Source organism: Pezoporus occidentalis, unplaced genomic scaffold, assembly GCF_034315485.1.
Source record: "Pezoporus occidentalis ecotype Australia unplaced genomic scaffold, CSIRO_AGI_Poc_V1 ctg46, whole genome shotgun sequence".
NCBI lineage: Eukaryota > Metazoa > Chordata > Aves > Psittaciformes > Psittacidae > Pezoporus > Pezoporus occidentalis.
Window position 1 is genome coordinate 6,599,977 of NW_026915791.1, and position 27,800 is coordinate 6,627,776.

General features: G+C 43.7%; 1 protein-coding gene across 3 annotated transcripts in view; it reads right to left on the reverse strand.

Annotated features, from left to right (window-relative positions):
• AMBRA1 (autophagy and beclin 1 regulator 1) overlaps positions 1 to 27,800 on the reverse strand; it is a 130,540-nt gene that overhangs the window by 7,461 nt on the left and 95,279 nt on the right. For all 3 annotated transcript variants that reach the window (XM_062635807.1, XM_062635806.1, XM_062635808.1), the window contains 3 exons: positions 20,667 to 20,806; positions 4,345 to 4,437; positions 2,566 to 2,759 (listed from right to left, as the gene is read on the reverse strand). In XM_062635807.1, coding sequence (XP_062491791.1) covers positions 2,566 to 2,759; positions 4,345 to 4,437; positions 20,667 to 20,806 — 427 coding nt within the window. The remainder of the gene's footprint in view (positions 1 to 2,565; positions 2,760 to 4,344; positions 4,438 to 20,666; positions 20,807 to 27,800) is intronic.

Below are 27,800 nucleotides of genomic sequence, written 5' to 3' on the forward strand. Positions count from 1 at the left end.
GCTGATGGGACACAGGACAGAAACCCACTCTTGGGGGGTAGCGCTACCCTTTCTTTTTTTAAACATTAAAGGTTTTTGCTCTTTTTTTATCCCTTCATGACAAGGTGATAACTAAAACACTTTCCTTTACATTACTCTGAATCACATCTGATGTATCCATTCTGCTGCTGCTAATTCTGCTAAGCCTTTACGTAGTGATTTACATCTTTAAAACCCTATACAAAACACTAATTAATCTTCACAGCCCCTGGTGTACTGTGCTATGGGAAGATTTATTCCCATTTGGTAGATGATTGATAATTTGCCTTAGGTCATACACCAAGTTAGCTGTAGCACATTTTTGCTCTTTTTTCCTTTGTGTCCCTGACACCTAGATCCTGCTATTAGGAAACAGTTTCCCTTTCAACAGATGAGCTGTGGTAGACGCAGCGGGCAAATTAACCATCACAAAAAAACCACGGGGTCTAATCTAGCCTCCATAAACACACTGGATGAGCAACACAGGAGTTTATGATGCTGGGAAAACAGTAATCTTAACATCACAAGGAGTGCAATGTTGCTCAAGTGTAATGTGAAGCGTGAAGACTCTTGGATGAACCACAGCACTGATGTCACAAGTCCCTGGCTAACTGGCTGAGATGCTGTTTAACAGCAGATGAAAATATGTCTTTCTGCTTCATTTTGGGTCCTTGTACTATTCCTCTGCCATAGATTACAGTTGGGTTTTTGGATCCTACATGATATTTCCAATAGTTAATGCCTTGACAGCTCCCTGTTTTGAGCTGCTCTTGAGCCTTTGCTGAGGAATTTCCACTGAGGATGTAACTAACATAAAAACTGATCAACTACAGGGCAAGACTGCTTGGCTCATCTCCAGTGCATGTATCTGTCCTGGAATAACTCCTCTGTTCCTTACAAAAGAGACAGGAGTGTGACAGCCCATTTTGCAGGGGAGACCCACTCGCAAAGGGACATGTGGTAAGTCAGCACCTGAGCCACAAACTGCATCAGATGTGGAACTTGCCAATCTTCTTCCAAGCAGAAAATGGAGACAAAGAAAGGTCTCTGTCCTAGGTTTGTTATCTACATTTCCTTTCTTTCAAATGTTACGTTTTGCTTCTTTATAGAGATACCCTGCCCAAGGCACTGGTAAAGGACAACCCTTCCCCATCTCATTAATGGTCTAGTTAAAACCCATGACCTAGTTCTAAAAATTGAAAGGTTAACTAGAAAGAATGAGATAATAAAACCTTCAGATGATTCAGAACAGCAGCAGAGAGAAGCAGCACTGGAGAATTCCACTGGTTTAACATAGCAGAGAAAAACCTCCAAGCCTGCAGCACCAGCCATCATGGCCTTGATGCAGGAAGGTCCCACAGCATCCCCTGTTCTCAGCCTGCATACCACATTCAGAGTATGCACACAAGGTCTCATGAGTTCAGTATTAGTCCAGATATCCTATGTTCCAGCCTTATTTACACACCTCAAGTGTACTAACCTTCAGGAGAGGTTCATCTCAGCCCAAGAATTAGACACTTACCTTTGAAAAGAAGAGCAGAGATCAGAGTAAAAAAAAAAGCCTTATCACATACGCTGGATGCTGCACAGCAGAAACTCTGGAAGAGTCACATGCCAAAAAGGATCTTTCAGAGTGACAGAGCACAAGCAAGCATACAGTCACAAACAAGCATGTCATGGGCTGCTTCCCAAAGATAAGTGGGTTCACCATGAACCAACAACTTCAAAACTGTCTCCTCAATTTTCTCTGTCCTTCCTATATATATATACTGCTCAACTCCACCCTAGCAGACCTTCAAAACAGGATTCAAGCAGAACGCTACAGTATAGAGACAGGAAGCCTGGACAAGACCATCATGCTTTCGAAAGATCAGTGATTTTATTTTCATATAGGAATTGCACATCATCCACTTCCAGCTCTTTATGCGTTGCTAAGTTCTCCTGGACTGGAAAACACTAGAGGCATTTCTGTATAGCTGAGCTGGACACTCATCAAAGTCTTCACTGACCAGACTAAACAGAATACTCATACCTGCTTTGTGAGAAGCGATTTACAGGATTTTATTTTGTGTCCAGGTGCTGAGCTTGTGAATCCTGCACAGGTTTTAGATGCAGAGGTTGAAGGACCAAGCTAAACTAACAGAGAGGCAGAAAGGATAATTCTTAACAGTTTGCAGCTTTATGGATGGTTAGAGTTCAGGAGGAGTGGTGCCAGTACAGCTGATTCTACAAAGACACAAAGTTCTGGGGAAGAGTTCATTTTGCCTTCTAAAAGTATGTAAAAAGGACAACTTCACTATTAAGATGGACAGACATTCACTCTCTTGATCATCTTGGCCTGGCTGCAGGCAAATTAGGCTGGAGAAATCTTTGCTGAAGATAGAACAGGAGTGTTCAAATCACAGAATTGGGTTGGAAAGGACCTTAAGATCATCTAGTTTCACCCCCCCAGATGCACAAATGCATTGATAAGATGTGGAAGCTATATGGAAACTCTTTGTTGACCAAGGTAAGCTCTGTCAGATAAACCACTGCTTGAGCTCCTACCTTCCCCAGTCCCTGCAGAGGCAGATTCCTGCTCCTGTACCTCCCTCTCTGTCTGAGTCTCGGCATTCTGCAGCTGAGGCGCCAAAGTCTGGGTACCCTGGGAAGTCACAGAGGTAGGGGGGTTTCGAGGTTGCAGGCCTATGGCGTTCATCAGGCCCATGTCTCTGTCTGTCCTCCATGTGGCTCTGCTGGTTCTGAAAAGAGAGAAGAATAAGTAAGATCAGGAGCACTGGAGGCAAAGAGCCCCAGCACGACTGAAGCATCCATCTGAGCCTCTTCTTGCCTCCACTTCAAGCTAGCCAGTATGAAGATGGGGCTGGAGGAACTGTGCCCTGAACTTATTTACACACACACACATAGACACCCCTTCTCCAGCCTCAGCTGGCTGGTCCCTTGAGTTTTAAGCCAACAGAGTCTTGTAGTCCACTCACCCTTCCATAGAAGCAGCATATCTGACAGGCACAGACAGAGACCCCTGCAGCATCACTAAGCCTTCAGTACAACTCTGTCTCGGAGTCACTGAGATGAGCAGGCAACAGGACATGCAGCACAGGACCACAAACACACACACAACCTTTCTCTGCGTGTCAGCAGGGTGGTTTTAACTCCCAAGGACACAGCCTGTATCCCTTCCCTCTTCTGGACCTCCTGGTTTGTCAGCATCAGACATGAATGCACTCCAGCAGGCATTTCTGCCCGTTCCAGTTGGACAGGAGAAATTCTCTGTTCTCAAAAGCAAACAACAGGAACCACCTCAAGGCTCATTAGCTTCTCAGCATCAAACAGTTGAAGTGTACGACACTTCAAGAGCTGCACCTTGACAGCACTTGGATGCTCTTTCCAAAACTGACCTCTGACTGTAAGTGCTGGGAATGGTAAAGAGATTCTAGGAAATACTGCTTCATTCACAACCTTTTTTCATGAGGTTTTGAAACCTTCCACACTTTGCTTGCTCGCTCTGTGAGCCAGATCATTCTTGAGCAATATTCTGCCTTCAACCTGCTCCTAAGCCTATCAGACAAGACTGACATGTGCTGTCAAAACCCATGAGTAGTGGCAATATCCACTCACATGGCAGAGTAAAGAATCTCTGTGGCTTATTTTTTACCCTCAATCAGACCAAGGCTGCAGGACAGCACAGATACTGCCCTGTACATCAGCTTAGAACTCCCTTGGGATGCTGGAGCTCACAACTGAGAAACACGACTGTCACCCTCTTGCTGAGAAGAGCTGGCTTACAGATAATATTCATCACTGGGGCAAGAAGCAAGGGTCTGTAGCACCACCCTCATGTTTAGAATAACTAATCTGTGCATCACCAGACTAGATGAAGCAGCCAACAGGGGTTTAGCTGTATTTTTAGAGTTTATTGCTTAGAAATAACTGTTCCATGACCAGAAACTAAAGGGACGAAATCAGTCACCAGGACTGCCCAATGGAATTGCACTCATCTCTGTGAAACCTCCGATTCTTCAGTTATCTTCCAAAGGCCATTTACTTTGCATTGTGTTTTTGATGCATCCACATGTTCCTGCTGTAGCTTGCTCACGGATGTTACAGAGACCATGAATGACATCTTACTTCACTATCGCTTTTGGGCACTGGGTGTCAACTGCTGGAAGAAGGCAGGTGACCCAACTAGGCAGTATCAAAATGAGGAGGGTAACTGCATATTTAAAGCAGTCAGTGCTAAAGGAACAAAGAAGAGGTGATGCTGTCAGATGTAACAAAAGCAGCAGAAAGGGTCAGGTCTCCCTAACCCACACCCAGGAGACTCACCCAGGCCGCTCAGTGCTCCTGCTGCTGGAATGCACAGTGAAGACATTCTCATTCATCTGGTCCCAGTGGTACTCAACTCCAGAGTTTAAGGCCCTTGCAACACCAAAGAAGGAAAGCATATTAGCATGAGAGGACACTATTCCAGCCAGCACACATTACATCCCCAAAACACGAGGGACAGCATTAATTCCTGCCCTGCACAAACTAGAGACCTAGCTCAGTTCACATTTTCATTTAAAGGGCTCATCACCATAAAGAGCCTTGCAAACATGAAGCCCTGTATTACCCAGACTGCTCTGGAATATTCCATTCATTTCAATTCAATATTAGCACTGAGGCACAGCAACAGGAGCAGAGAGATTTTCAGGAAATGAAGACACACAATTGTGTATATAAAATCAGGTTACCTTAACTCCAAGTGACTGTTAAACAAAGAATTGGAATAGGAAGGCTCTCTCTGTGGTACCTGCCAGCATTCCTTGCACTAGGTAATGTTAAGTAAAACACTGCTCTTATCTGACATTTAGTTTCTTTGCAAATGGTTCTCATTCTACCTATAAATAAATCTCCATACAGCCCTCTCACTGACAGTCACTGTGAAACAAGGGCAGATGTAGAGAATATGTTGACAAGTTTCCACAAAAGGGTTTGTACTGCTTTTTGTACTGGATCAACTTCTTGTGTGTTTAAAAAACCCCAAACATGAATTTTACAGCTAATGCTACTAAGTTTAACAGAGAAGCAAATGCCCTGGCAACCTTTCACAGTGCATTTCCCTAAAAGATATATGAAGCCAGGGCTGGCTAATCACAGGAACAGGCAAGGTTAACACTGCATAGCTATTTATCAAATCATTGCTGAAGAGTACAGGCAACCACAAAACCTAAACCACCACAACCATAACGCTCTAAGTGTGTCTCCCACTATTTCTAAGGCCAGCAGTTAGACTGGAAGAGGGTAAGAGCAAATCTAGCTTCCCCTGTGCTCTACAGAAATCTCAAAGGACAGGCACACACTGTGCAGTCCAAGGCAGGATGGAGATCTCCCACCTCCAGAGGCACTATGGAAGAGACCTCCTGTTCAGTGTTTTGCCATGCTGACACACCAGCTGCCATGTGTGGGCTGTGGGTTTCAAAACCAGGCTGTATACCACCACATGGCTGCTGGACTGCAGACATCTGATGGTGGTAGGTGGAGAGTTAACAGCAGAATAGATCCTGTATACGCAGAAGGAAATTGGCTCTGAAGAGCTGGACTTGCATCACATTGCAGGCAGTCTCAGAGCATGAACTAAGGGTAGTCTCATAATCACAGAATGATTTGGGTTGGAAGGGGCCTTAAAGCAGGGACACCTTCCACTAGAGCAGGTTGCTCCAAGCCCCGTCCAGCCTGGCCTTGAACACTGCCAGGGATGGGGCAGCCACAGCTTCTCTAGGCAACCGGTGCCAGCACCTCAGCACCCTCACAGGGAAGAGCTGCTTCCTAATATCTCATAATGTGAAGGAAGGATTCAGAGCAAGTAGTTGGTAGCTGGTTCTGGCTTGGGCACAAACACAGTGTTTTACATACATATAAAACTGTTGTCCCTGCAATGAGATGCCTCAGCAGAACTGGCAGGAACCCCAGTTCAGAGGATGCTCCACATCAGACATGCTGCAATGGCAGAGCTGAGTGTGCTGGAGACTGCTGGGGTGACAGCACCCCAGGTTTGGATACAGGACGAGAGCTAGGGAAAATCAGGTCAGCAAAACCACGCATGGAGCCTGCAGGAAGGAATCAGTCATCACTTTAATTTGTGCTGAGCTGGGCCTGTGCTGCTTCCTACCCCATGGAAGCAGCTGCCAGGGAGATGCTGATTTAGAAAGGCCTCAGTATTAATTGCTCTCCACCTAGCACCTATCACTAAACCATGCCAGTCTGTCTGGCTGCTCCATCCCCTCTAATACACTGAGACTTGGCTGTCGCACTTTGTTGTTTGCAAAGCAGCATACTCCCATGGCAATGGAGACTTTCTGACCTGGTAGTCAACATTTCCATAAAAAGTCTAGTTTGCTTTGGATCTGCAGCTATTACACAAGAGCTAAACTGACCCATGCTCTTCTCCCCCTCCTTCCACACTTGTTCATGCCTTCCGAAGTACAGGCATGGTCCACACAGCCACCTACATGACTTATTCCTCACCAAGGTGCTCTGTGTGCCCTACTTGTCTTTGCCAGTTTGTCAGCTCCCAAGGCATGAAACCAGAAGACTTCAAAGGCCAAAATGTGTGATTCCTGTACTGCACGGAAAGCTCAGCTCCTGCATGAACACACATACTTTGAGTTTGATTCATCTCACTTCTGCAAAAGCACCATGGTACCAAGCTGACAGGCAGTACACCAGGTTAAAAACTCCTGTCCCTGTGCCCCTCCATGTTCTGCAGAGGCACACTACTGTACAGTCAGGCTGTTGGACAGGAAAGTCTGTTCTAACTCCACGCTGCCAGTTTGTACCTTTCCCTGGACGACCAAATCAATAGTCATTCCATTTAATACATGACTTTGCACATTGGTTTTAAATGCTGCCATTTATCAACCGAATTTCACTGCCAGAGTCCTATTTACTCATTTACTGCCAGAGAACGGAGGACTTTGCTTGCCTTTCCCATAGGAGGACCTGTAGCAGCTGGCACCATTGCTCCCATTGCTGACTCTGGGAACACCTATGAACAGACTTAAGCCGAGGTCGTTAGACTTGGCCATCATGGGAGCTCAACATCCTCAGCACCACATGAACTGGGCTTTTTAGACTGGACTGAGTGTGTCTCCCTGCAGGGCCAGACAAGCGGCTGAGAACAAACAGCTGGCACTCCCTACCTCAGCACCATCTTTGCTCTCTTTTGCATGCATCTGCATTTCTTTGACCTAGAACCCACATCTGCCTCTCCACAGCCCTAAGACCAACATCCAGCTTGCTCCCCATTGGGTCTTCCAGCCTTTGGATTGAAGCTGCAGAAAGAGATATTTCAGGCTGCACCAAGGTACAGTGAGGAAAGCAAATATCTGAACAGAGGGAACTGGTTGGGTGCTCTTTTTTATACATAGATCATCACTTCCCTTCTTAATAACAAAGATTTCATCAAAGAAACGCTCCTATTGTATGGATTGTCAGTTTTAAGACCATACCTGCAGTAGAAACTTGATCACATAATCACACCTTAAACCAACTCAAGTACACAGCAAGATGTGTGTGACAACGACGATCACCTTGGTTTAAAACAGATTTTCAATTAAGCTCCAAGATTTGCTCTGGTTTAACCACACCTATTTAAAACAGTGCAATCTCCCTGTTTCAGAAAGCCTGAAGGTTTTTTAACTCCCAATGCAAAATATTGCTTGAATTCTGTAAATCAGCAAGCCTCACACAGTATGTTTCCCGGGAGATTTGCAAATCAAGGCCTGACTATTCATTTCACAGAAGCAGAGCTTACACTGGAGAAATGAATATTTTCAGGTGATGTAAGCATTTAACTTTTGCTCCATCAAACTCTAGACATGGAAATGCTGGAAGCATTTTACATTTTCCAAGGCACAGGTAGAAGCTCTGTGCAGCATGGCGCATGTTGCCTCTTGGATGTGGATGCAGTAAGGAGGACATTTGTTGCCCAGGGCTTTGGGGTGAAAAATTGCAATTCTCCACACTGTGTCAGTCATGGACAGTGAGGTCCACTTAGGCAAGTTCTTATTTACTTCCTTTTTATGGCTGTCACTAAGCTCTCTAAGCCCTCCCTGGAAACTTCCATTAGCTTTCTTAAGTGCAGAGCTGCTCACAGCTTGGCTTTCCCAGCAGGGGTCTGTTCAGAGATGGACTTTTCCTTCAATGCCTGTGTCCAGCTCATATTATTAATGAGTTTGGAGAGGATGAAGGGCACAGACTTGCACGCTTTGCTGAAGGGTGAAGAATTCAGAGTGGAGCATGTTAAGTACCAAGAGCCACCAACTTAGGCAGCAGAGTCTCTCCATCTGCAGGGACACTATTTCCTACACAGCTCAGGTATGTCCTCCTAAAAAAACTAGGACCAAGCTCTAGGATTTAAGGACTAAATTATTCATACATGACAAGAAAGCTGGAATACGATTTACTGCATTGGCTTAACTGGTATTTGAAAGTAAATTGAGAAAGCACAGGTCAGCACAAACCGACTCAGACATCTGCGTAATCCCCCAACTGGCACATCCAAAACTGGAGTTGAAGAGCAGAAGGGATTAGGACAAAAGTCCCTCAACTCCATCATAACAATACAGCTCAGGGGCAAGATGGCAAGGCAAACCCCCCATAATTTGCAAGTAGGGTATGCACATCCAGGGAGGCATAAATGGCACTTACTGTCTTTTTAGTGAAACCACCCCCAATACTGAAGAAGGCAGCAGCAATGGGCAAATGCACTGTTCTCCTCCCTCAAATCCTGCCACATGGAAAGGCGCATCAGTACCAGTACGACCAAGTACCACCACTTGTCTGATGAGGCACTGATTTAAATCTTGATTAAGACATTGCTGCCTGCAATATAATCACAACCCCATTACTAGAATGAAGACTGTGGCAAGCTCGACATGGAGAAGACACCACACGTGCACCTAGGTGAATAGCTGATGTTCACACTGCCAAGGTTTGTTTTCTCCCCGAAAGAAATTACTCTTTAAAGCTGATACACAAGGAAACATACAGTGAGCTACAGAGAGCAAGGTGACACTATGCTAAGGAACAGGAAATCCAGTGTCCTGGTTTGGGAAGGAAGCGGCAGCATGCAGTATCTAACGCAACGCTCGGCCGGATCCCAGATGCACCCTTGTCAGCAGCTCATTATCTCTTATGCCGGTGTGTGATGATCAGCACAGCAAGCCCATCCCTGGCTCCCATGATTAGCTAGGCAACGGTATTGTCAGCACAAGGCAAAGTTTGGCACTCCTAGCAGCTGCCTGGGTAGGAAAACAATAATTTCTAACACACTACTTCATAAATATTTAGCTTTCTGTGCAGGCGATGAACCACTGCAGAGACAAATCTAAGTGAAAATTGGCTGCAGTGCAGACTGTATGGAAAGAGCTAACAGGATTCCTGGAGTACCTCTGCTGGGCAGCAATTCCCTTTGACCAAGGAAGACGTGCAGCTTCACTGGCACCGGTCTAGTTCAGCGCGCACCCTTGGAGTGCAGCCCGTATATAAGTAGCAGGGGAAGAGCATGAGATCAAGTACAGGAATTCCTAACAAGGTAAGTCATAGAGAACACAAGATCTGCAGTTTACGATTAACAACCACCCAGACATTTAGGTGACGTATGATATTATCCTAGTCATCACATTGAGAGGAACAATGGAAAGGTCACCCCTTCACAACTAGCAGCGGGAGTATTTTTACTCTTTATACTGATACAGCCCATTAATTTTCCAGAATCCTGCAAGCTTTGCCCTCCTGGAGAGCAGCAACCATGCAGAAACACATCCTGACACCTACCTGAGCTGCCAAAGGTGCTGCGGAAGCAGTACAGAGAGCAGCTTGGTGCAGCTGGTGCAGCATGTTCCTGCTGCAGGCAGGATGCCAACTCAACCACAACACTATGCAAGGTGACTGGCCCCCTTTGTTTGATTGTGGAGTCCTGCCCGCTAGGTTAAATGCTGTGATTTTTGAAAAGCCTCTATTCAAACTCACACCATTTAAATTAGGACAGCCTTGTAAGTTTGGAGATAGAAAATACAGACTAGATAGAAGGCACGCCTCTAACCATCATCCTCCCTGGGCAAAAATGTGATAGCTAAGGAAGGGAGTCATCAGTCACCTAAGCTGTTAGATACCTCAGAGGGAGAGAGAGATTAACACAGTAGGAAGAACCCAAAGAGAACGGTTTCTTCTGATCTACAGGGTCACTGCAACTAAAACCTAAGCAACTTCCAGGACTCACCACTTATAACCCATGAGCAAACTCATAACATGAGTTGAAATGGAGGACACTCCAACAGAAAGCATAAGAGGAATTTGCTTTCCATTTCAAGAGAAAAAGTCTTAAATTAAGACTCAGTCTTCCAACACACCCAACAAGCAATGAAAGGAAATTCATCAACAAGACAGTAACAGTGCAGGAGAAAGGATTGTATGAAAGTCTGGATGTTCAATTACCTTGGGACACAAGCAAAGATACTGAAGTTGAGAGCACTGCCCTTAAGGACACAAAGCTACACAGCAAAACCTAGGCTGAGAATAAGGCCAAGAAAAGCTCCTCACAGTCCCTCATGCCAATATCAATTCTCCTACTGAAATGCCACAACAGTTTTTTAAAGCAGCTTTTCCCAGAGCTTTTTACACCACACTCAGCATGACACAGGAAACTGTAATTTGCACCTAAGAGAACAAGGGAACCCTTCTTAGTCCCAAACGTAACTCCTGCCCTACTGAGGTTGTACGCAGACATCGGCTACTTTGACATTTATAAGAGATACATAGCAGTTTAGAGGGGATGTACTGAGGCTATCGTTAAATGTAAAGTATTTGAATTAATGCAGTACTTTAAATAAGCAGATGGACAAAACTCTCATGGAATCATAGAATGGTTTGGGTTGGAAGGGACCTTAAAGCTCATCCAGTTCCAACCCCCTGCCTTGGGCAGGGACACCTTCCACTAGAGCAGGTTGCTCCAAGCCCCTGTGTCCAACCTGGCCTTGAACACTGCCAGGGATGGGGCAGCCACACCACAGCAGCTGCGGGTCCACTGCTGACTGTGCTTGGAAGCAGGAGTCCAGCTCCTTCTCAGCCTTGCTGATGCTCTTCAGCTCAGCCAGCTGCTGCAGGAGATTCGCCATCTGGGCACATCATCTGCAGGCAGGTCTCCCTGTCCCAGGAGAAAGCTGTAGATGCCTACTGCAGCCTCTCCCTTCAGCAGCTCTGAGTGCAAGCATCGTCTGTCACCAGTACAGATGATGCAGACACATCTGATACAGCTGCAGCCTTTACTTTCTGATGAGTGCCCACCACTGTTTGCTTCAGTGAGTGCCCCAATACTTGTACAAGGAGGACCCGGAGTTAAGATCTGCTCCTACATCACTGGTAAGAGCACACTACACACTAGCTTTAGCACTATGAAAAGAAGCATGTTTATGTACGAACATACCACTCAGGCCAAATAGCCTGGAATACAAATGGCAGAAACAGACCAAAGAAGAATTTCCTGATATTTCACTGATTTTCTTCTCGACTAAAATCTTGCCAGTATTCCATGGCATCCTTCACTTGTCTGGTTCCAACCACATCAAGCAGCATGTAAGGATCCTCTGGAAGGTACATGACAAGATTACAGAATGCAGAATTCATAAATAAGAACAATATAGCTTGGTATCACCTTAAACCAAGCTCTAAATGCATAACTTGCTTTAAATCTTCTAAAACCCTAAAGGCCTGTTAATTGCTTTAAGTGATTACAGACAGACTGTATTCCAAATAAACTCTGAACCCGCAGAATATCTTAAGCTGTTTATGATCTATCAGCTCTTCCAGTGGCTTAGACAATCTAAGATGTTAGGAGCCTACGGGGGAGAGCAAATTGCTTAAGCATCCTAAGGCCTTAAACATCTTAAACTGCTACAAGTCTCAAAAGCCAAAGTCACTCTTTAGTCATCTTTGAACTTCCATTAGCATTTTAGTAGGAGCTAGCGTTTACGTTGATTCAAAAGCAGCTTCCAAGTAGGCTTGTTTTGTACATCTTATGCCAACAAACTAAACAAGGGAAATGCATTTAGAATGGGAGGAATCAACTTCAAAATAAATGTTTAAAATTAGCAAGCATAACAAATGCTTTCTTTTTTTTAACAGAACATTGTGATGGGCACACGCAAAGCTGCCAAGCTCCAGAACCAAGATCTTGGCTTGGTCTAATCTCAATGAGATCCACAGTGCAAGCCAAGTTTTATATTTTCAATCTTTAGCAGCTTTGATATTAGCCAACTAAAAAGTGTTCTGTTTGGCACACAGGGGAAACCTGCTCCAAAAGAAAACAAAATAAGAAGCAAAACAAGAAAAAAGGACAAAAGTTGACAAAACCCCCAAATCCACAATTATTATTCCAATTACAGTTTGTAGACATTGAGCTGAGACCATTCACAGAAGCAGGCAGATTGAGGGTTTAAAAAAGGGAAAGAAAATGAAGAAAATAATGGCTATTTGCTAGCTGGCTTCAATACAAGGAAAACACAGGCATAAGGGACAAGAAATGAAACTCCACAAATAAAAGTAGATCAAAGACCAGAAAATTAAAGATGATCTTATTGGAAAGCCAAGGGAGTAAACAACTGAAGAAGGAAGGTCTAGGATAGACCTGCCGAGAAAAGAGGGGTTTTAAGAGAGCAGGAAGGAGCGGTGCTGCCAAGGAGGGGAAAGACAATTTAAAAATAAACATGAGGAAAATGGTCCTAGGATTATAAAAGGTCTGCTCATCAGTGAGGCTGAGGGCAAAAATCAATGGAGACTCAAAGCGGATGAGAGGCTGAATTTTCCCTCTGAAGTCTCCACTTAGAAAACATCCAAGGGTACTTATGCAATTAAGGAGTAAGAAAGGAAGCTGGACAGAGCAGCTAGTTGTACTCATTAAGAATATTATAGACATAAAAGAAGAAGAAGAGGAAAATAAGTTAATTTTTGAGCCATACACACCTGATTTTTAATTACAACAAACCCAGGAAGCAACAAAAGGCCAAAAAAGCCACCTTAGCAGCATTCTTTGAAAAGAAAGCCATCCTTAAATCGACAATTACTTTCTCCTAAGCCTAGCTTTTATCCTTAAAGGCAGTAATATAACAAAGAGAAAAAAGAAGAGATATGAAACAATGAAAGAGTGAGCTACATGCAGTAGGCAGTAAGTTAAATGATAGCATGAAATCTAATTGCTTTTGTAGATAGAATTAGAAAAAAGGGAAGGAAGAAAAGGCGGCAGGTGTGATGTGAATAGATTTAAGTGAAGCATTTGGTAACTGTTCTTAGAGTACATGGCCATGGTCTTACCCAGTCCAAGAACCAGTAAGGAGCGGCAGAAGCCTGGTGACACAGTACGCAAAGTGGTATGTAGTGGGCAAAGTTTCTTTAACACAGAGCTCTGTGACAAGTTTCCCTTCGCATGGTGGAAAATAAATGTCACTAACTAGTCAGAGCTTCGGCACATCCTGAAGATTTGGGTGAGGGAAATGAACTTGCTAACAACTGAAGACTTAAAGCAGCTCTCAAAATTCATCTTGAGGATTCACAGACATATTAAGTGGAATTTTATGAAGGCATCTTTCACCTAATGCCATCATTCACCCTGGATATCAGATTCACACAGAGAAACAGAAATGGAATAAAAAAACAGTATCAGAATGGAAATACTATTCCAACCCTCTATATTACCATACTACTTCTGCATCTGCAATGACTGAGCCTCTTGGCACTTCGGATACTTGGGCGACCCTGCACAAGTTGGAAGTAATTCATTTCAGTTTTTTCTTAAATGCACAAATAACAAAATCCAAATATAAGCTTTCAGGATGCATCTTCAGCGCAGAATTGGCCATATTCCCCTTTTGCAGTCCTTTTATCAATGAAAATCATCTTTTCCTCTCATTTAGAAAATTCAATGTATCTTGTGGCTAAAAGTCCAGGGCATGCATACATTCAGTTACTCAGCCCACGGTCAAAGGCCACTGTGCAAATGCTGCCTTTCAAAAGGCCATTTGCAGGAAGGACTCAGACATTACCAGGCTCTCCAGCCGCCCCAGTTAACAGCTGGGAGAACATTCCTTCTGCAGGGTTGCTAATATCCATCGGTTACACATGAAGGAAGACAGCTCCTCCTTCTGTCTCGTTGTTTACTTCATCCTCCAGAAGCTATTCTTAAAAGGGAAACAATGCACCAGAACTTGTGCTGCTGGGGGGCATCATTGCTAGAGGCTGAAGAGCCTAATGGAGCCAGCCAGCAGAGACACAGCTGGATAGATTACCATCTCTTTACCGACATGGGTAACTAGATACAGACATATTGTCCCCATTACTAGATGAGAGGATATGCAGTTCTCAAGGGGAGGTGAAAAAAAAAGAGGACTGGTATGGACAAACAATTGCAATGATCCGCTGCAACAGGAATTTCTTGCAAAGAGAATTATATAGGATAAGAACAGGATTTTATTGTGAAGTAATAGGAATAGGCATAGAAATTTATTGTGAAGAGACTTTTCCCAAAATAATTTCACATTAGAGGCAGATCTCACCACAAAGAATTAAAATATGCACACTGCATAGCACTGAATCAGTTTGAGACTCCCCACACCTACTTCCCAATGAGAGAATTCCAAGGGATGCTGCCTCTGAACCAGATGCTCAGGGAGTATTTTAATTCCATTACCAGAGGCTCAGTCTGCTGAAGAAATCCCTCCTCTCCTGTGGATGCCTGCATTACACAGCTAGCCCTAGACAAGGTGTTTTCAGTGCTTGGTTTTGAAACCAAGCATTGGTTTCAAATGCTTTCTCAGAACACATAAGTTTTTGGATTAGTATTTTCAGAAGCACATGAGCACTGCGCCCTTCCAGAATGTGCTCCTCATGGGGTGGGTATGAGGTGATTCTACCATACAAGACACCGTGGATTTCAATCCATGCTGCTAAATCCAAAGATTCAGGAACTGCATTAAACCTTGAACTATTTAGAGCCAAGAAAGATGCACAAAACCTCAGCGAGCACTGGAACTGGTCACAGTTACAGAGGATGTCAGCAGCATGTGTGGGGAGAAGTAGCCATTGGGAGGCTAAAAAAGCACTAGCAGGACACAGAAAAGTCAGTGTGCTGCAGGATAGCACAGGAGTGGAGGGAATTCACAGCGCTCTGTACCATCTCCCGTGACAGCCCTCCAAGCCACAGTGAGTAGCAGATGGTAGTTCACTTTGTTTGACAAGTGGAGCACGCTACCTCAAGTGGTGTGCCTTAAGGGATTCCTTTAGGATCTCCCAACAAACATCACTGTCAGGAATTTAGTGTCTTGATTTAGCTCAATGGTGCCCACCCTTTAAAACACAGCAGCCTCTGAGCCTTTCAATACCACACTTCTGGACTGAACACAAACTCACTGAAACTCATCCAAAAAGCCCAGACTATCATGTGTTAATGTGAATCCATGTGCAAGCTTTAAGAGAGCAGGCTCATGATCTAATACGTATGCAAGTCTATCAGTTGGCAACCATCTGTACACTGAATCATTACAAGAGTGAACTACAGGACCCTCAAAAAAGGAACAGGCTGTCACAACCTCATACAGTCTGCAATCTGTTTCCAATCCACATAGGAGGACCAAACCTCTCATCAGCAGGAATCTCAGACCTGAGTACCCTTGCTCCAGCCTAGCATCATTACAACTGGTCAAAAAGCAACAAGACAAGCATGAAGCATCCCCTGAAGACACTTACACTGCCTGTGATCTACTGAATTCCATTCATTACTCCGTGAATATCCAGGATTTGCAGATGTCTTCCTTCGAATCAGCTTCCTCACTTTCTGCTCTGTTCCCAGTGGCTACTTCTATGAAGCTCCTCCCAATGGCTCCCTCTTTTACATGGTGGCTGATGACTTTTTCAAACAAAAATCAATGATCAAACTTATGGAAAATAAATTGCTTGTCCTGTTGGTCACTTGCAGAGCAAGTTGCTTCCAAAAGCTGGGTTCCTGTCCCACAGGAACCCAGCCCCTTGGGTTCTTTCACACAGACTGTTCCTCAGAAGGGCAGTAATTCATCAGGAAAAGTAGGCAAAATGTTAACAGGCCACAGAGACCTGCTCTCAGATGAACTGTTTATTTATTTGCAAGCAAGCAAAACCAGCAGCTAAATAAGCAAAAGACAAGAACATGCACAGGACAGTCAGACACTGCTGAACATCTGCTCCACCACTGTTCATTATGCTCACTGGGAATAGTATTTATTCGCAGACATTAGGATCTCTGAGTTTTCAATACAAGTCTGTATCTAATACCGCATATTCAAACATATTAATAAACAAGTTGGTTAGCCTTGGAGTGTCTGGGAAAGGAGAAACTTTCCTGATATTACAAGTTTCTTCCAATTTAATCACACAAATAGCACAGGTTAGTAAGTCAGGAGTCACCCCAAAATCTAAGGAAGCCTAAGGACTCCTTCACTCACCACAATACAACCCTGCTGGGGTTCTATCTTTTTGCTAATATTTATTCTATCCTCATAGCTACTGTACTGGCTTATGAATGCCAGTCTCTTATAAGCTTCTTTCAGGCCCATTAGGTGCATTTCCAAGTGTGGATGAGCACTGCTGTCACCACCTCACCTCCCTACAGCACAACAGCTCTGAGAGCCAACTTGTCAACACCTGTTTAGACATGGATCTTGGGTTTAAAATACTGAGAACTGCCTCACAGCTCAGCCGTCCAGTTCCACCCCCAGTCACAAGTATTCAAGTCATACACTTGTCTCCTTGCAAGCCAGCCAAGCTGCATCTCCAAACAGCTAAGCCTTTTGCGCCCACCCAACCACTGTACAGGCTACTGCAGAAATCAGCTGGTTAGTACTTTCCTCTGGTTTGCAGACAGTCAGTTTATGCCTCTCTGTTCTCTAATAAAAAGTATATATATTTAGACAGTTCTCTTTTCCTGGAGATTTATGATGGCTATATAACCCCCTCCTTTTCAGCCCTGCTAAAGACCCCAAGCTGCAGGTTTTCTTAGCTAAAAATGTTCCACTGACCCCACTAGCAGCTACTTTTTCTCACTGTACCAGTTCAAAACCAGTTCTGAATACAGATATGCAAATGCTAAACTGTTCCAGCTTAGGTACATAGTGTTTCCTACAGTGATACTAACATTTTGCTATCTCTGCTGTAAGCATCCTGTGTCTCATCCTAGTACTAATCTTTCTGTTTTTATAGCCTCATATATTGATGGCTTAATCACCTACAATCAACTAAAACCTTGGGTCTTTCTCCTCCTCTGTCATTTTACTACTCAGCTCAGCGTTATTAGTCACTAAGTGCACTTTGTACTAATAAGTTCTTATTTCTATAGCTCCAGTCACTTTCAAGGCAACGCGATTCTTGTGCAATACTCCGATCCTTCTCCACAATGACAAGGCTTAATGTCACATCCTCTGCAAATTTATTCAGTACACCCTTACAAGGTATTAGTGTAAATAGTATTAATAACTAACCTCAGAACAGGTTCTTAAGGAAGTCCATTAATGACGTCTTTTGTGACAGAGTCCAGCTCTCAGTTGTGTTGCATTCTTTCCTTTTAGCCAGGCCTTTACCTGCTCTCTACCAGATCTTATTCTAATCCTAATTCTTTACAAATTAACTAGATTTACTGTAGTTCCAACATGGGAACTACTTACTTACTAAAACACAGAGGTATTAGACCTGGAGCAAGTCCTTAGTTCACCCTTTAATTATAAAAAACACATTTAATTCTCAAAGACCAACCTGCTATAGTCCACCTTAGCCAAATCACAATGCATTTGATTTCACTTTTCATGGGTTTAATCTTCCTTTCCTTCAAAACATACCAAATAAATCTGTGTACCAAGTTCACACCATGGATCACCAACATAACCTGACCTTCCCCATTTCCATCTGCAACGGCAGCTGCCACCAGGGCTACCCCAACTTATCAATACAGCCCAAACCAGTTGATTTTAATTACTGTTTCTTTACAACTCTAGAAGGACTACTTGCACAGCTTTTCATTATGAGCCCATGGAGCAAGTTATGCCTTTTTTTGGTCAGCTTGTGCTTGCAGACTACTCATTTTTCCTAAGCACATGCTTTTTCAAATCCTGTATTTGAGACACAGCTGCTATTTCAACCTGTTTATGTGACCCCTGTAGTACTCTGTTTTAAATGCCTCCAGTGTACATGGGGAAAAAGACCCAGGGAATTATAACCCTCTCCACTGTTTGCTACTGAGCTCCATTTTCTTTGGCAAATTAGAACAGTGGGGGTGCTTTCAGCTGTACAGTGTTTTCTTGATCCCTGCTGTTTGCCAGCCTAGCCCCCATACAATACTCTATCAATTGCTGAACCCTTTATTTAGTATTTCTCTTCCTCTGTATTACTGTGCATGGAAGCTACACCAATGTTTTTCATCTTTCTCCCTCATTTCTCAAGTTAAAGTCAACAAATATGCCAACTTCAAACCAAGTCTATTAAGCCAAGAGCTACTGGGGTGGCATTAACATGTCAGGATTCTTCCCTTCTCTGAGGATCTTCCAAGTAGATATGTGGCTGACATCACAGCCAGAAGCTACTTCTGCTCTGATGCAGCCTCACTCACTTGTGTTCCGATGTTAGACCCTCAATGCAAATTATTCAGCTTGGTGAGTATCTACACCTTCACACAGAGGTTTGTAAGTCAGCCTGGCTGTTGTTGATCTATAAAATGGTGCGGTCAAGAACAGAACATATGAGGTGTCCTGCTCCTAAAAGAGCCCATTAGCACATGTGAGGTCTGCACCAGAAGCATCAGTCACTTTAAGCCACCAGCAGGAAACCTGTTGAAGCATTTCTGTCAAACCACCAAGAAATCTCACACCTCTACAGCCACCTTGTTTCACAGTCATACAAAAAGTTTGGTTTTGTTGGAATGACTGCATGATTGTTGCTGGAATAGAAGTATGGAGATAGAAGACTGCCATAGCAAGATGGTGTGCTAAAGAGGTTCCACAGAGATGCTGAAGCAGGACTGACACTGCTTCTATAACATACCATGAAAGTGTACCTGTTGTGTCTTTAATTTGTGAGGTGCCACATAGAGACACGTCACTTAGCTTAAGGCTACTGCAAGCACCAGAATGGATACCTAATGTAGGTGTGGCAAGCCACAACAGTCAGACCTAGCTCAACTCTACAGCGTTCAAAGCACCCATCCTCAGGGAGACTTCATTTCCCTTGGGTCTCATCCAAGTTCATCACATGAGCTATAATCAGTAGACTAGATATTACCACTTCTCTATACTGACAAAAACTTAGAATAACTTTGGAGTTGGTGAAGAGAGCCATTATTCCTGAATAATTCTGCTTAGAAAGTACAGCAACTGTTCCTGAAGAAAGCTACTTATCCTGGAAGAGTGATTATAGCTTATTCCATAATAATATCTTGTAGAACTTCATGTATAAATAAGGCCTTGATGAAAGATTATGTTCAAGAGAACAAGAAGGCTGTTTGAAGAGCGCTGGCATTCTGTGTGACTGAAATTGGTCCAATCTGAATTCCAACCACAGATTTCACTAGAAGGCTGTACTGAGTTAGTCACTATTACAATTGTATATATTCATTCTGATTTAAGAGAGTGGCTCTACACTGCCCATATAAGCCTCCTCAACCACCACATGCCTGATCTCACGCACAACAGATGGAGTCCCCATGCATGTGGTAAGACCCCCAGCAGTGCTGCAAGGTTTTAGCTGCCAGCTTTTAAGTTACAAAGAACTTCAACAAGTGAAACATAACCCGAAAGAATACCAAGGTAAATAACTGAAGCAGAGAAAACCCTCAAGTGTTCCTGCAGCATGAAAGAAACACTACTCCAAAACAAGCATCTGCACAACACAACAGAGAAAAGGGTCTCAACGAAGTGTGGTGCAGATTCCTCAAGAACACTGCTCAGCCATCATCTGTGCCACACTACATCTAAATTAGCTTGTGCTTAATTGCAAGTTTACAAAGGGTCAGTTACACCTTTCATGGTGCTGTACAAATAAAAGAAAGCTCAAGTCTACACGTCATGCCATTGCACTGTTAAGTGAGAACCAAAACAATTCACTGGCTTGCTCATAATCATGACAAAAATCTTTGCGGTTCATACAATCTCATGCTTGAATACTGTTAACAAGGATTCGATAACTCTAGGTCAGCAGCTTTCAACCTGGTTGGTGGACTCCAAGTGGTCCATGAAAGCTGAGCAAAGCAAGCGTATCACTAAGAGCTCAAATTTGCTGTTCCCATTGGAAACTTTTAGAAGTCCATAAATTCAGAAACTGAGACACACATTTGAAACAAAGGATCCAGAGCTAGGAACACATGGGAAATAAAATGAGCTGAAGAGATGCATTTCAAAGAGCCTCAGAAGTTCATAATCAACAAACCAAACACTGATTGTAAGAGATTCTGGTAAACACTATGGCAGTCCAAAAAGACCATTAGGAGTTGGGTTTTTTGAGTCCCTCAAGTGAAATGTCTCAGGCAGTAAAAAGCCATCTTACTCCCGCTGCCCTAAGAACAGAACAGCCAAAGCAGTTTCATCTCCACATAAAGCACTTACTCTGGTCGGCAAATCACCAGGTCCCCTTTGTTGGTGCCATATGCCAATCCCAGGCCTGGCTCAGGCAGCCAGCGAGCAGAGTTGATGCTAACATGTCTTCTCTGGTCGGCAGGCATCGGGTACAGAACGTTGAAAACTCTCTGAAACAATAACAGCAAATTACTTGACAGGACAATACAAGATAGGAAAGCCAAGGAGGCTCAAGCAAATGTTCAATCTTCCTGCAGTAGCACAGCTAGCCAAGAAGACCATAACACTTCACAGGATGTTGCAAGAAACCATGAATCCAGCAGTGAGAGTAAGCTAGAAATGCACATACATGTGTCCCTAAGTGTTTAACAGACTGACTGGCACACAGCTGTGGAGTAGAAGAAATTCTTCCCCCAGGAGAATCTGCACATCACTCAGTAGGCTGCAGAGTCCTATTCAAACTAATTAAACAAAGTGATGGGGACAAGTGGTATAGTCATTAGAAAGCAGGCAGGACAGCTGGGGCTCTTCTGGCCTTCACCTTTCATCTTAACTAATTAGCGTGGAACAGGAATCTAGCAAGTACACAGGGGCTTCCAGCATCAAAGGTTTATTGCTTCTAAGCCAAGCTTTATGCAAAAATAATACACAATTCTCTCCTTTTTTAAGCATTTAAACAGCCTCCTGACAATGTTTCCGAGTTTGGCCAACCCCACGCCAACAGCGCATGGAAGAAAATCAAAACCCCTCAGTTCAGGTCCCCTTCCAACACCATCATTTTACCTGCAGTAAGGTAAGATGCTGAAGAGCTGCTAAGACTGCTGGTAGTTAGCACAGCTGCACGCTGCAATAATGCAGCTGTCTGAAAACTCTGTGCACATGAAGGACCAAGAGCAAACTCTGCTCTCAGGTCAGCACTAGACTGATTTCCAAAGCGTATGAGCTCGAAAAGCAAGAACGTTGAAGTGGCGCATTAGATCTACATAGATACTGTCCTTCTCCAAGAAGCTAATGGCTTTTGTACAGCACAATGCTTTCATGCACCCTGACATCCAGCAACCAGAACTCGGTATACTGAAAACACTATTTAGCTAGAAAATATAACACATGTAGATCATGAAAACAAAGGTATAGGAAGTGGAAAGTGGGGTAGTGAGTAAGTTTGGCTACCAGGAACAGGTACAAGCTATGTCAGTGGACTGGGCCATCAGAACATGTTCTATCATGGCTTCAGAAGGGCAGGACTGAAGACTGTATTTACAAGTCCAAATCATTAACAGAATTTCTGCAGAAATGGATGCAGGGTTTAAACCTGTAACCACTGCAGGTAACACAGACTTCAAATCTAGAGTTTCAATGGGATAAGTCCCAGGTTAAAGATGTGTTTTACATTAGTTTTTAATGGTGAGCAACCATCCATCAATCACAAAACATGTTTTCCAGACTCCCCAGAAAAGAGGATGGTGCTGGACCAGGAAGCAGGAAATAGAATGAGGATGTGCTGGAACAACAGGATAAAGGTAGACAGGAATGCAGGTCAACCACTTCTGCACTACTGAGGTGGCCTGAAGTAATAATTACAGTTCTTCTGTGTGAAACTCATCAGCTACCACAACAAACTGGGACTGTTCCTCTGTAGTTCTACTGCCCACCCCACATCTTGTATTTGACAACTTAACCTGAAGTCTGAGGCAGAAACTACTTAGCTGTATGCCCTCCAAAATCTAGTACTCAGAATCTTCATCTTGACCATCATAATGCAAAGTAAATCAGAGCAAAACAATAGCTACATTATGTCCTGTCATCAGTAATAAAATTTAACCTCTCTTCTGAGGAAGCCACCACATTAAAAGAGAAAATGTCCTTCAGGATTTCTCTGTATGACAGAAGCTGACCACTCTTCACCCTGGCTATCACTCAGCAGTCAGCCTATTCAGACAAGCTTGGTGTTTGGATGGAAGGAACATGTCCTTACAGGTTTATCTAGGTCTTACCCATCTCTACCATGGAAGAAAAAGAACTGGGGAAAAACGATGAGATGTATGATGCTAACACCTGTTACCATGGAGATTATGGTGCACTCTGATGGGAAGATTGGATTTTGAGGAGGAGGAGGAAGGAGGAGAAAAGGAGGGGTCTGCCAGAGCTGGAAGCATAAATTCATAAAACAAGCATTCCAAAACTCTCAAGAACTGCAAGGGTTTTCCATCACATCCATCTTCGGCAAGTCAGAAATGGCTCCTCTCCTCCTGAGAATGGCATTACAAGGTATTACAGCTCAACAAGCTGCCTTCCTGGGCTAGCCACAAGCTCTCCTCCACAGGAGAGTTTGCAGAGCCACTGTCCCACATGCTCCCCAACCAGCCATGCCAAGGGGGGAGACCTGCCAGCTACAGCTGAGTAAATAGCACCCCATGGAAAGTGCTGCCAAGGACACGGGTCTGGTTCTGACAACCTGCAAACATGTTGGCTGAGGGCAGAATCCCAAAGGCAAGATGGCTTAACATTTCCATGTAAGAATAGTTGCTTCATCACTCCACTCCATTCACTTCCAAACAGCTTGTCATGCTGAAGAGCTCCCCTCCCCTGCTGCTTCCCACTCCCACGCTAATGGGACAACTCCATGCAGTGTTAAGGGTGATGACATCCGTGCATGTGGTAATTAGTACATAAAAAGAGAAAGCAGCTGTACTGGCATAATCACCACTCGCAGCAGTAACCAGGACCCAGCTAATCAATCTGATGCAGTCATACAGACTGGTTCTGGCAATTGTATCCATTAGCAAGACCCCCTACTCTATCCACAGATTAAAGTTTCTTCAACAACGGCAGGTCTCTCTCTTCAAAGAGGGTCAGAAGTCTGCCAGAAAGCATTATTCTCCATAGATCACAGCTAATTCCTCTTGGATTATTTTTTCTTGTCTTTTTGTTTCCATTGCTAAATCTTATTAAAAGTTACTGAGCTATTTCAACCAAAGAAGCCAGCCTGAAACACACCATGGAGTGACCACAACTCTTTGCCAGTGGGATGGTCTGCGCTTTCGAGTTCTAAGCTTCTAGCTATAATATTCAACTTATTACAGGAATCCTACACTAACATGATTCTCCAGCTTCTAGGTCAAGAGATTGCTGCCAACCCTCAGACACTCTTAAAACCAGCACTAGGTAATTTACCAGTTCCCTTTCATTGGGCCTGGTCCCTATTTGCAGGCTATGTGTTACAGCCATACTGATGGCCAGGGTTTCAAGAACCACTGTTGTATAAGTATACTAATCTTTAAAGCGTTCACCACACTGCAGTACAGCCTCCAAAGAGGTTATTTTAATAGAGTGGTATTTTCATTGAGGAGAGATACTGTATTGCACCATACCTTATCAGCCCATAACCACTGCCAGTAGTCACAGCAAGCTTTGAGGCTCTTCACCATAACATAACCAATGTCAAACTTGCTCTTAGCACCACTATAATAGTGAGTCAGTAATACACAGCCACACCATTAGATGTGGCAAGTCAGCATTTGGTGAAGTTAGTAGTTGTGTTTACAGATGCTGTGCTGAAATAGAGGTTTGAATGGCATCTTTCTCTAACTATAAACACTGTGAAGACTGAGGAGTGGGAGCTTCTGAACTTCCCTGTGGAAGCTGAAGCTCAAACAGGCAATGTAAGTATAGCAAGCTGTTCTTTTCTTGACAACAACAAACATTTAAATGTCATTTCTGCAGGCAAGAAAGGTCCTACCCCTTCACTTTAGGGGATCCAGCCTGGATTACACAGAACAGTTGCTTGACTTGTGCAATATGTTTGTAGAAAACCCTGTCTCTGGTGATCTCCCCACACGAGACACACACTTCTGTCATTTCAGGGACTCCATCTCTCCTGTGAATTCAGGGGATGTCAGTGAGATTAAAAGGTCTTCTTCTACAAATATTGAAACTGTCTAGGGAGGCAAGGTTCCACACAAAAGGCACACTACTCACTAAAGAAACAGCTGGTTGGTTCCATTCTACATCCCTAAAATCATGACGTGTACAGGGAGGTTTTGTTAAGTAATTCATCTCTGCACTTCTGTTTTCAAGGAGTGCAATAGTAGCAACTACTTAACTCTTTAGTGTGCCTTTTCCATCCTCCCTGATCAGGAGTCGGCAGTTGCATCATCTCCTGACCTCCCTAAGGCTCATTTCATCACTTCACAGGCACTTCTTCAATGTTGAATTCAAAAGGGGAGAAGATGGCTCAGAGAAAGCAGAGCTGTAAGGCACGTGGTGTGCAAAGGCCACCTCAAGTCCACTGCTGCTGCACCCTCTCAAACTTCACAGTACTGGCACATCAGTACTCTAGCACTTGTCACAGCCACCAGTTAGGTATTAAACTTAGGTATTTATATTTACTTACACAGAGAGCCAAGGAGAGGCTGCATCACAATCAACAGCCTCAAGGAATCTTTCCCAATGATCTTTTTCTCGCCGTCAAGCTGCTGTACTTATGTGGGAAGAAGGGGACCCAGGCCACAACACTCAAGCACAGAGCTCAGTTTGTACTTGCCCTGGAAGGGTAAGAAAACTTTCTGCTAAAAGCCTCTGCTCTGCAAGCCCTAGTTATTGACCTAGTGCTTCCCTCTTCCCCTCCCGCTCCATCCCAGGGAAGCTGTTGCTATTTAATAAAGCTCTTCAATTTCCACCCTTCCCCTCCATTTCTGGGGTGTGCCAACACTAAAAAGCTGGAGAGAGCAATCGCCAGGATCCTGTCAGTCATCAAAGGAGCAGCAGGCTGCCCCAAGCCTCTGCTACTGCTGCCAGTTGGCAACGGTGCTGCACTGGTCTGAACAGCACCATGCTTGGCCAAAGCAGAGGCACCACGTCCTCTGCCCAACTGTCTCTTTGCTCAAGGCCTTCCCATCACTAAGGAGAGCAATGAAAAGCAGGGGAGTGCTGAACACTACTTGTTTGGCAGAGTGGGACCTTTCTTTTCTCTGGCACACAGGAAAGAGAAAACATGTTTTGAAGCTGGAAGAGAAGAGAATGTTGGCACAAGTGGGTAGGGAAACTCAGCAGGAATACTTGCTTGTTATCTTTTTAAATTCAATAGAGACATTTCTGCTCTTGACTAGATGCATCGCCTTTCAAGATGCCAATACATTTCAAGCAATTACCTTTGCTTAGGCCAAGCAGTAAGTTGGACTATTAGATCAGCCTTGATAAAGACTGCATGGGGAAAGGGTGCAGATGTTCTCTTGTTTACATGGGGAAATCTTGCGAACCATGAAGCTCCATCCTGACAGGTAAAGGAAGAGGAAAGCCTGAAGCACATCAGGTGGGTTTATCAGGCACCAGCCTAAAATTCATTTTGCAACAGAATCAGTGCTGTCACCAGAGGCTGACTGACCATGAAAACACACAAGAAGAGAAACATCCAATGTGCTAAAACCAACAGAAACCTCTCACTGGGAGGACTGTTAAAATCTATAGTTTCACAGCTACTCTGACCTGGGTTGTAAAGAAAAGAACTTCAGAAAGGAGCATTGATCTCTGCTAGATAGGGTTAGCTGTCCTGGCAGCTTACATTCATACCTCATGCCTGCACAGATGTAATGTTTATGTTGGTAAACAGTGCTCTTCATATGGATACAGGCTATATCACCAAAGTTACTGTAGAGGCTGCACAGCTTTGCCAATGTACCTGCAGCTAAACCAGATCCTTCAGACAGCACAGGTATCTCCTTTTGTAACACACTTCAGCAAACTAAGCTACATGGAATATGTAATGCAGAAGAAGCCCTAAAAGCACAGCCAATCCACAACACTGTATAATTAAGTTCACTAAAAGCACACCTCCAAGAAATGCCTACGTATAGTTTGGAACTACTCAAAGAACATTAAAACAAATGCAGAAAAACACAAACTGCATTTGTATTTGCCAGATGAGGTCCAGCAACAGGACACAGGCATAAGCAAAGCAAAACCAACAGCAGCACAATGAGGACTGCACACATTTTGCATTATCCCACATGTCCATCTTCTGCTCCACAATCTGACCTTGAACACGGAGTTTCAGAAGTTTTACTTCATCTTTTTTGATTGCAAGCATCTCACTTGGGACTGAAAAGCACCCAAATCAAACCATTATCTGTTTTTTGGCCTTACTCATCCCAATAGTGCATTGCCACTGAAAGATCTTACCTGACTTTTTTAATGTCCACGTGTTAATTATTCACCTCTGACACCAGGGTATCAGATGCTATCAAGCATCTACCTCTCTACTGAAAGCACTGAATGTCCTTTACTTAGCTGCCAGGAAGCCAGCTGCATCACTGACTTCTACAGTGCTGCCAATTAGTTTAAACAAGTCTGTGGCTTTTTAAGGTCCAGAAGCATAATAAAAAACAGACATCCTAACCTGATCTCCTTAATAAATGACACCAATCCTTTTTTGCTAAGATTACATTCCTTACTCTGCCTTCTATTAATGAATTTCACAAAAGTCGCTGAAATTCAGGCTGATGCCTTGCACTGCCACAAAGCCCAGAGCCCTCTGCAGCAGAGTTTAAGTCTAGTTTGTCTAAAGCAGAAAGCCTTTAATGCAAAGCAAACATTTTTTAGGATAACTGATCAGCAGCTCAATACCGTTATTCGTAAGAGAATGTGCATCAGTGTTCTGAAACAAGGCAGGTCTCCCCTTTGTTTGGAAGGGGTCTCCTTTCTGTATGAATGCACAGATAAATAAAAAGACCTGCATTTCCCATGGTCAGACAAGGGAAAACGTTGCTTTTTTGCCATCAGTCTCCTCCTAAGCAGCAGGTTGGTCTCAACCCTCCCCCCATGGCTGGTTCCTGCTAACAACATACACATCTTTCCATTAGATCTTCTCTTTTAAATTGGAAGAAGCAAAAATAATGCACTTATCTTTTTGGATTTGTCAGTCTTATTCTCAAATGGATCTTATCACTTAATGCTCAGCACAAACAAAATTTCTTTCAACTCCATTTATCTTCCCCAGCTGCAACAGGATCACATATGAAATTCATTCTCATTCTTTACCAACACAACAGACCTCTTTCTGCCTTTTTCTGCACCTACTGTCAGTGTAGCTTGGCTTTTTGATCCACAGTGAATTAAACGAGAACTAACCCTTTATTTTCATCATCAATCAAAACCTCAACTATGGAT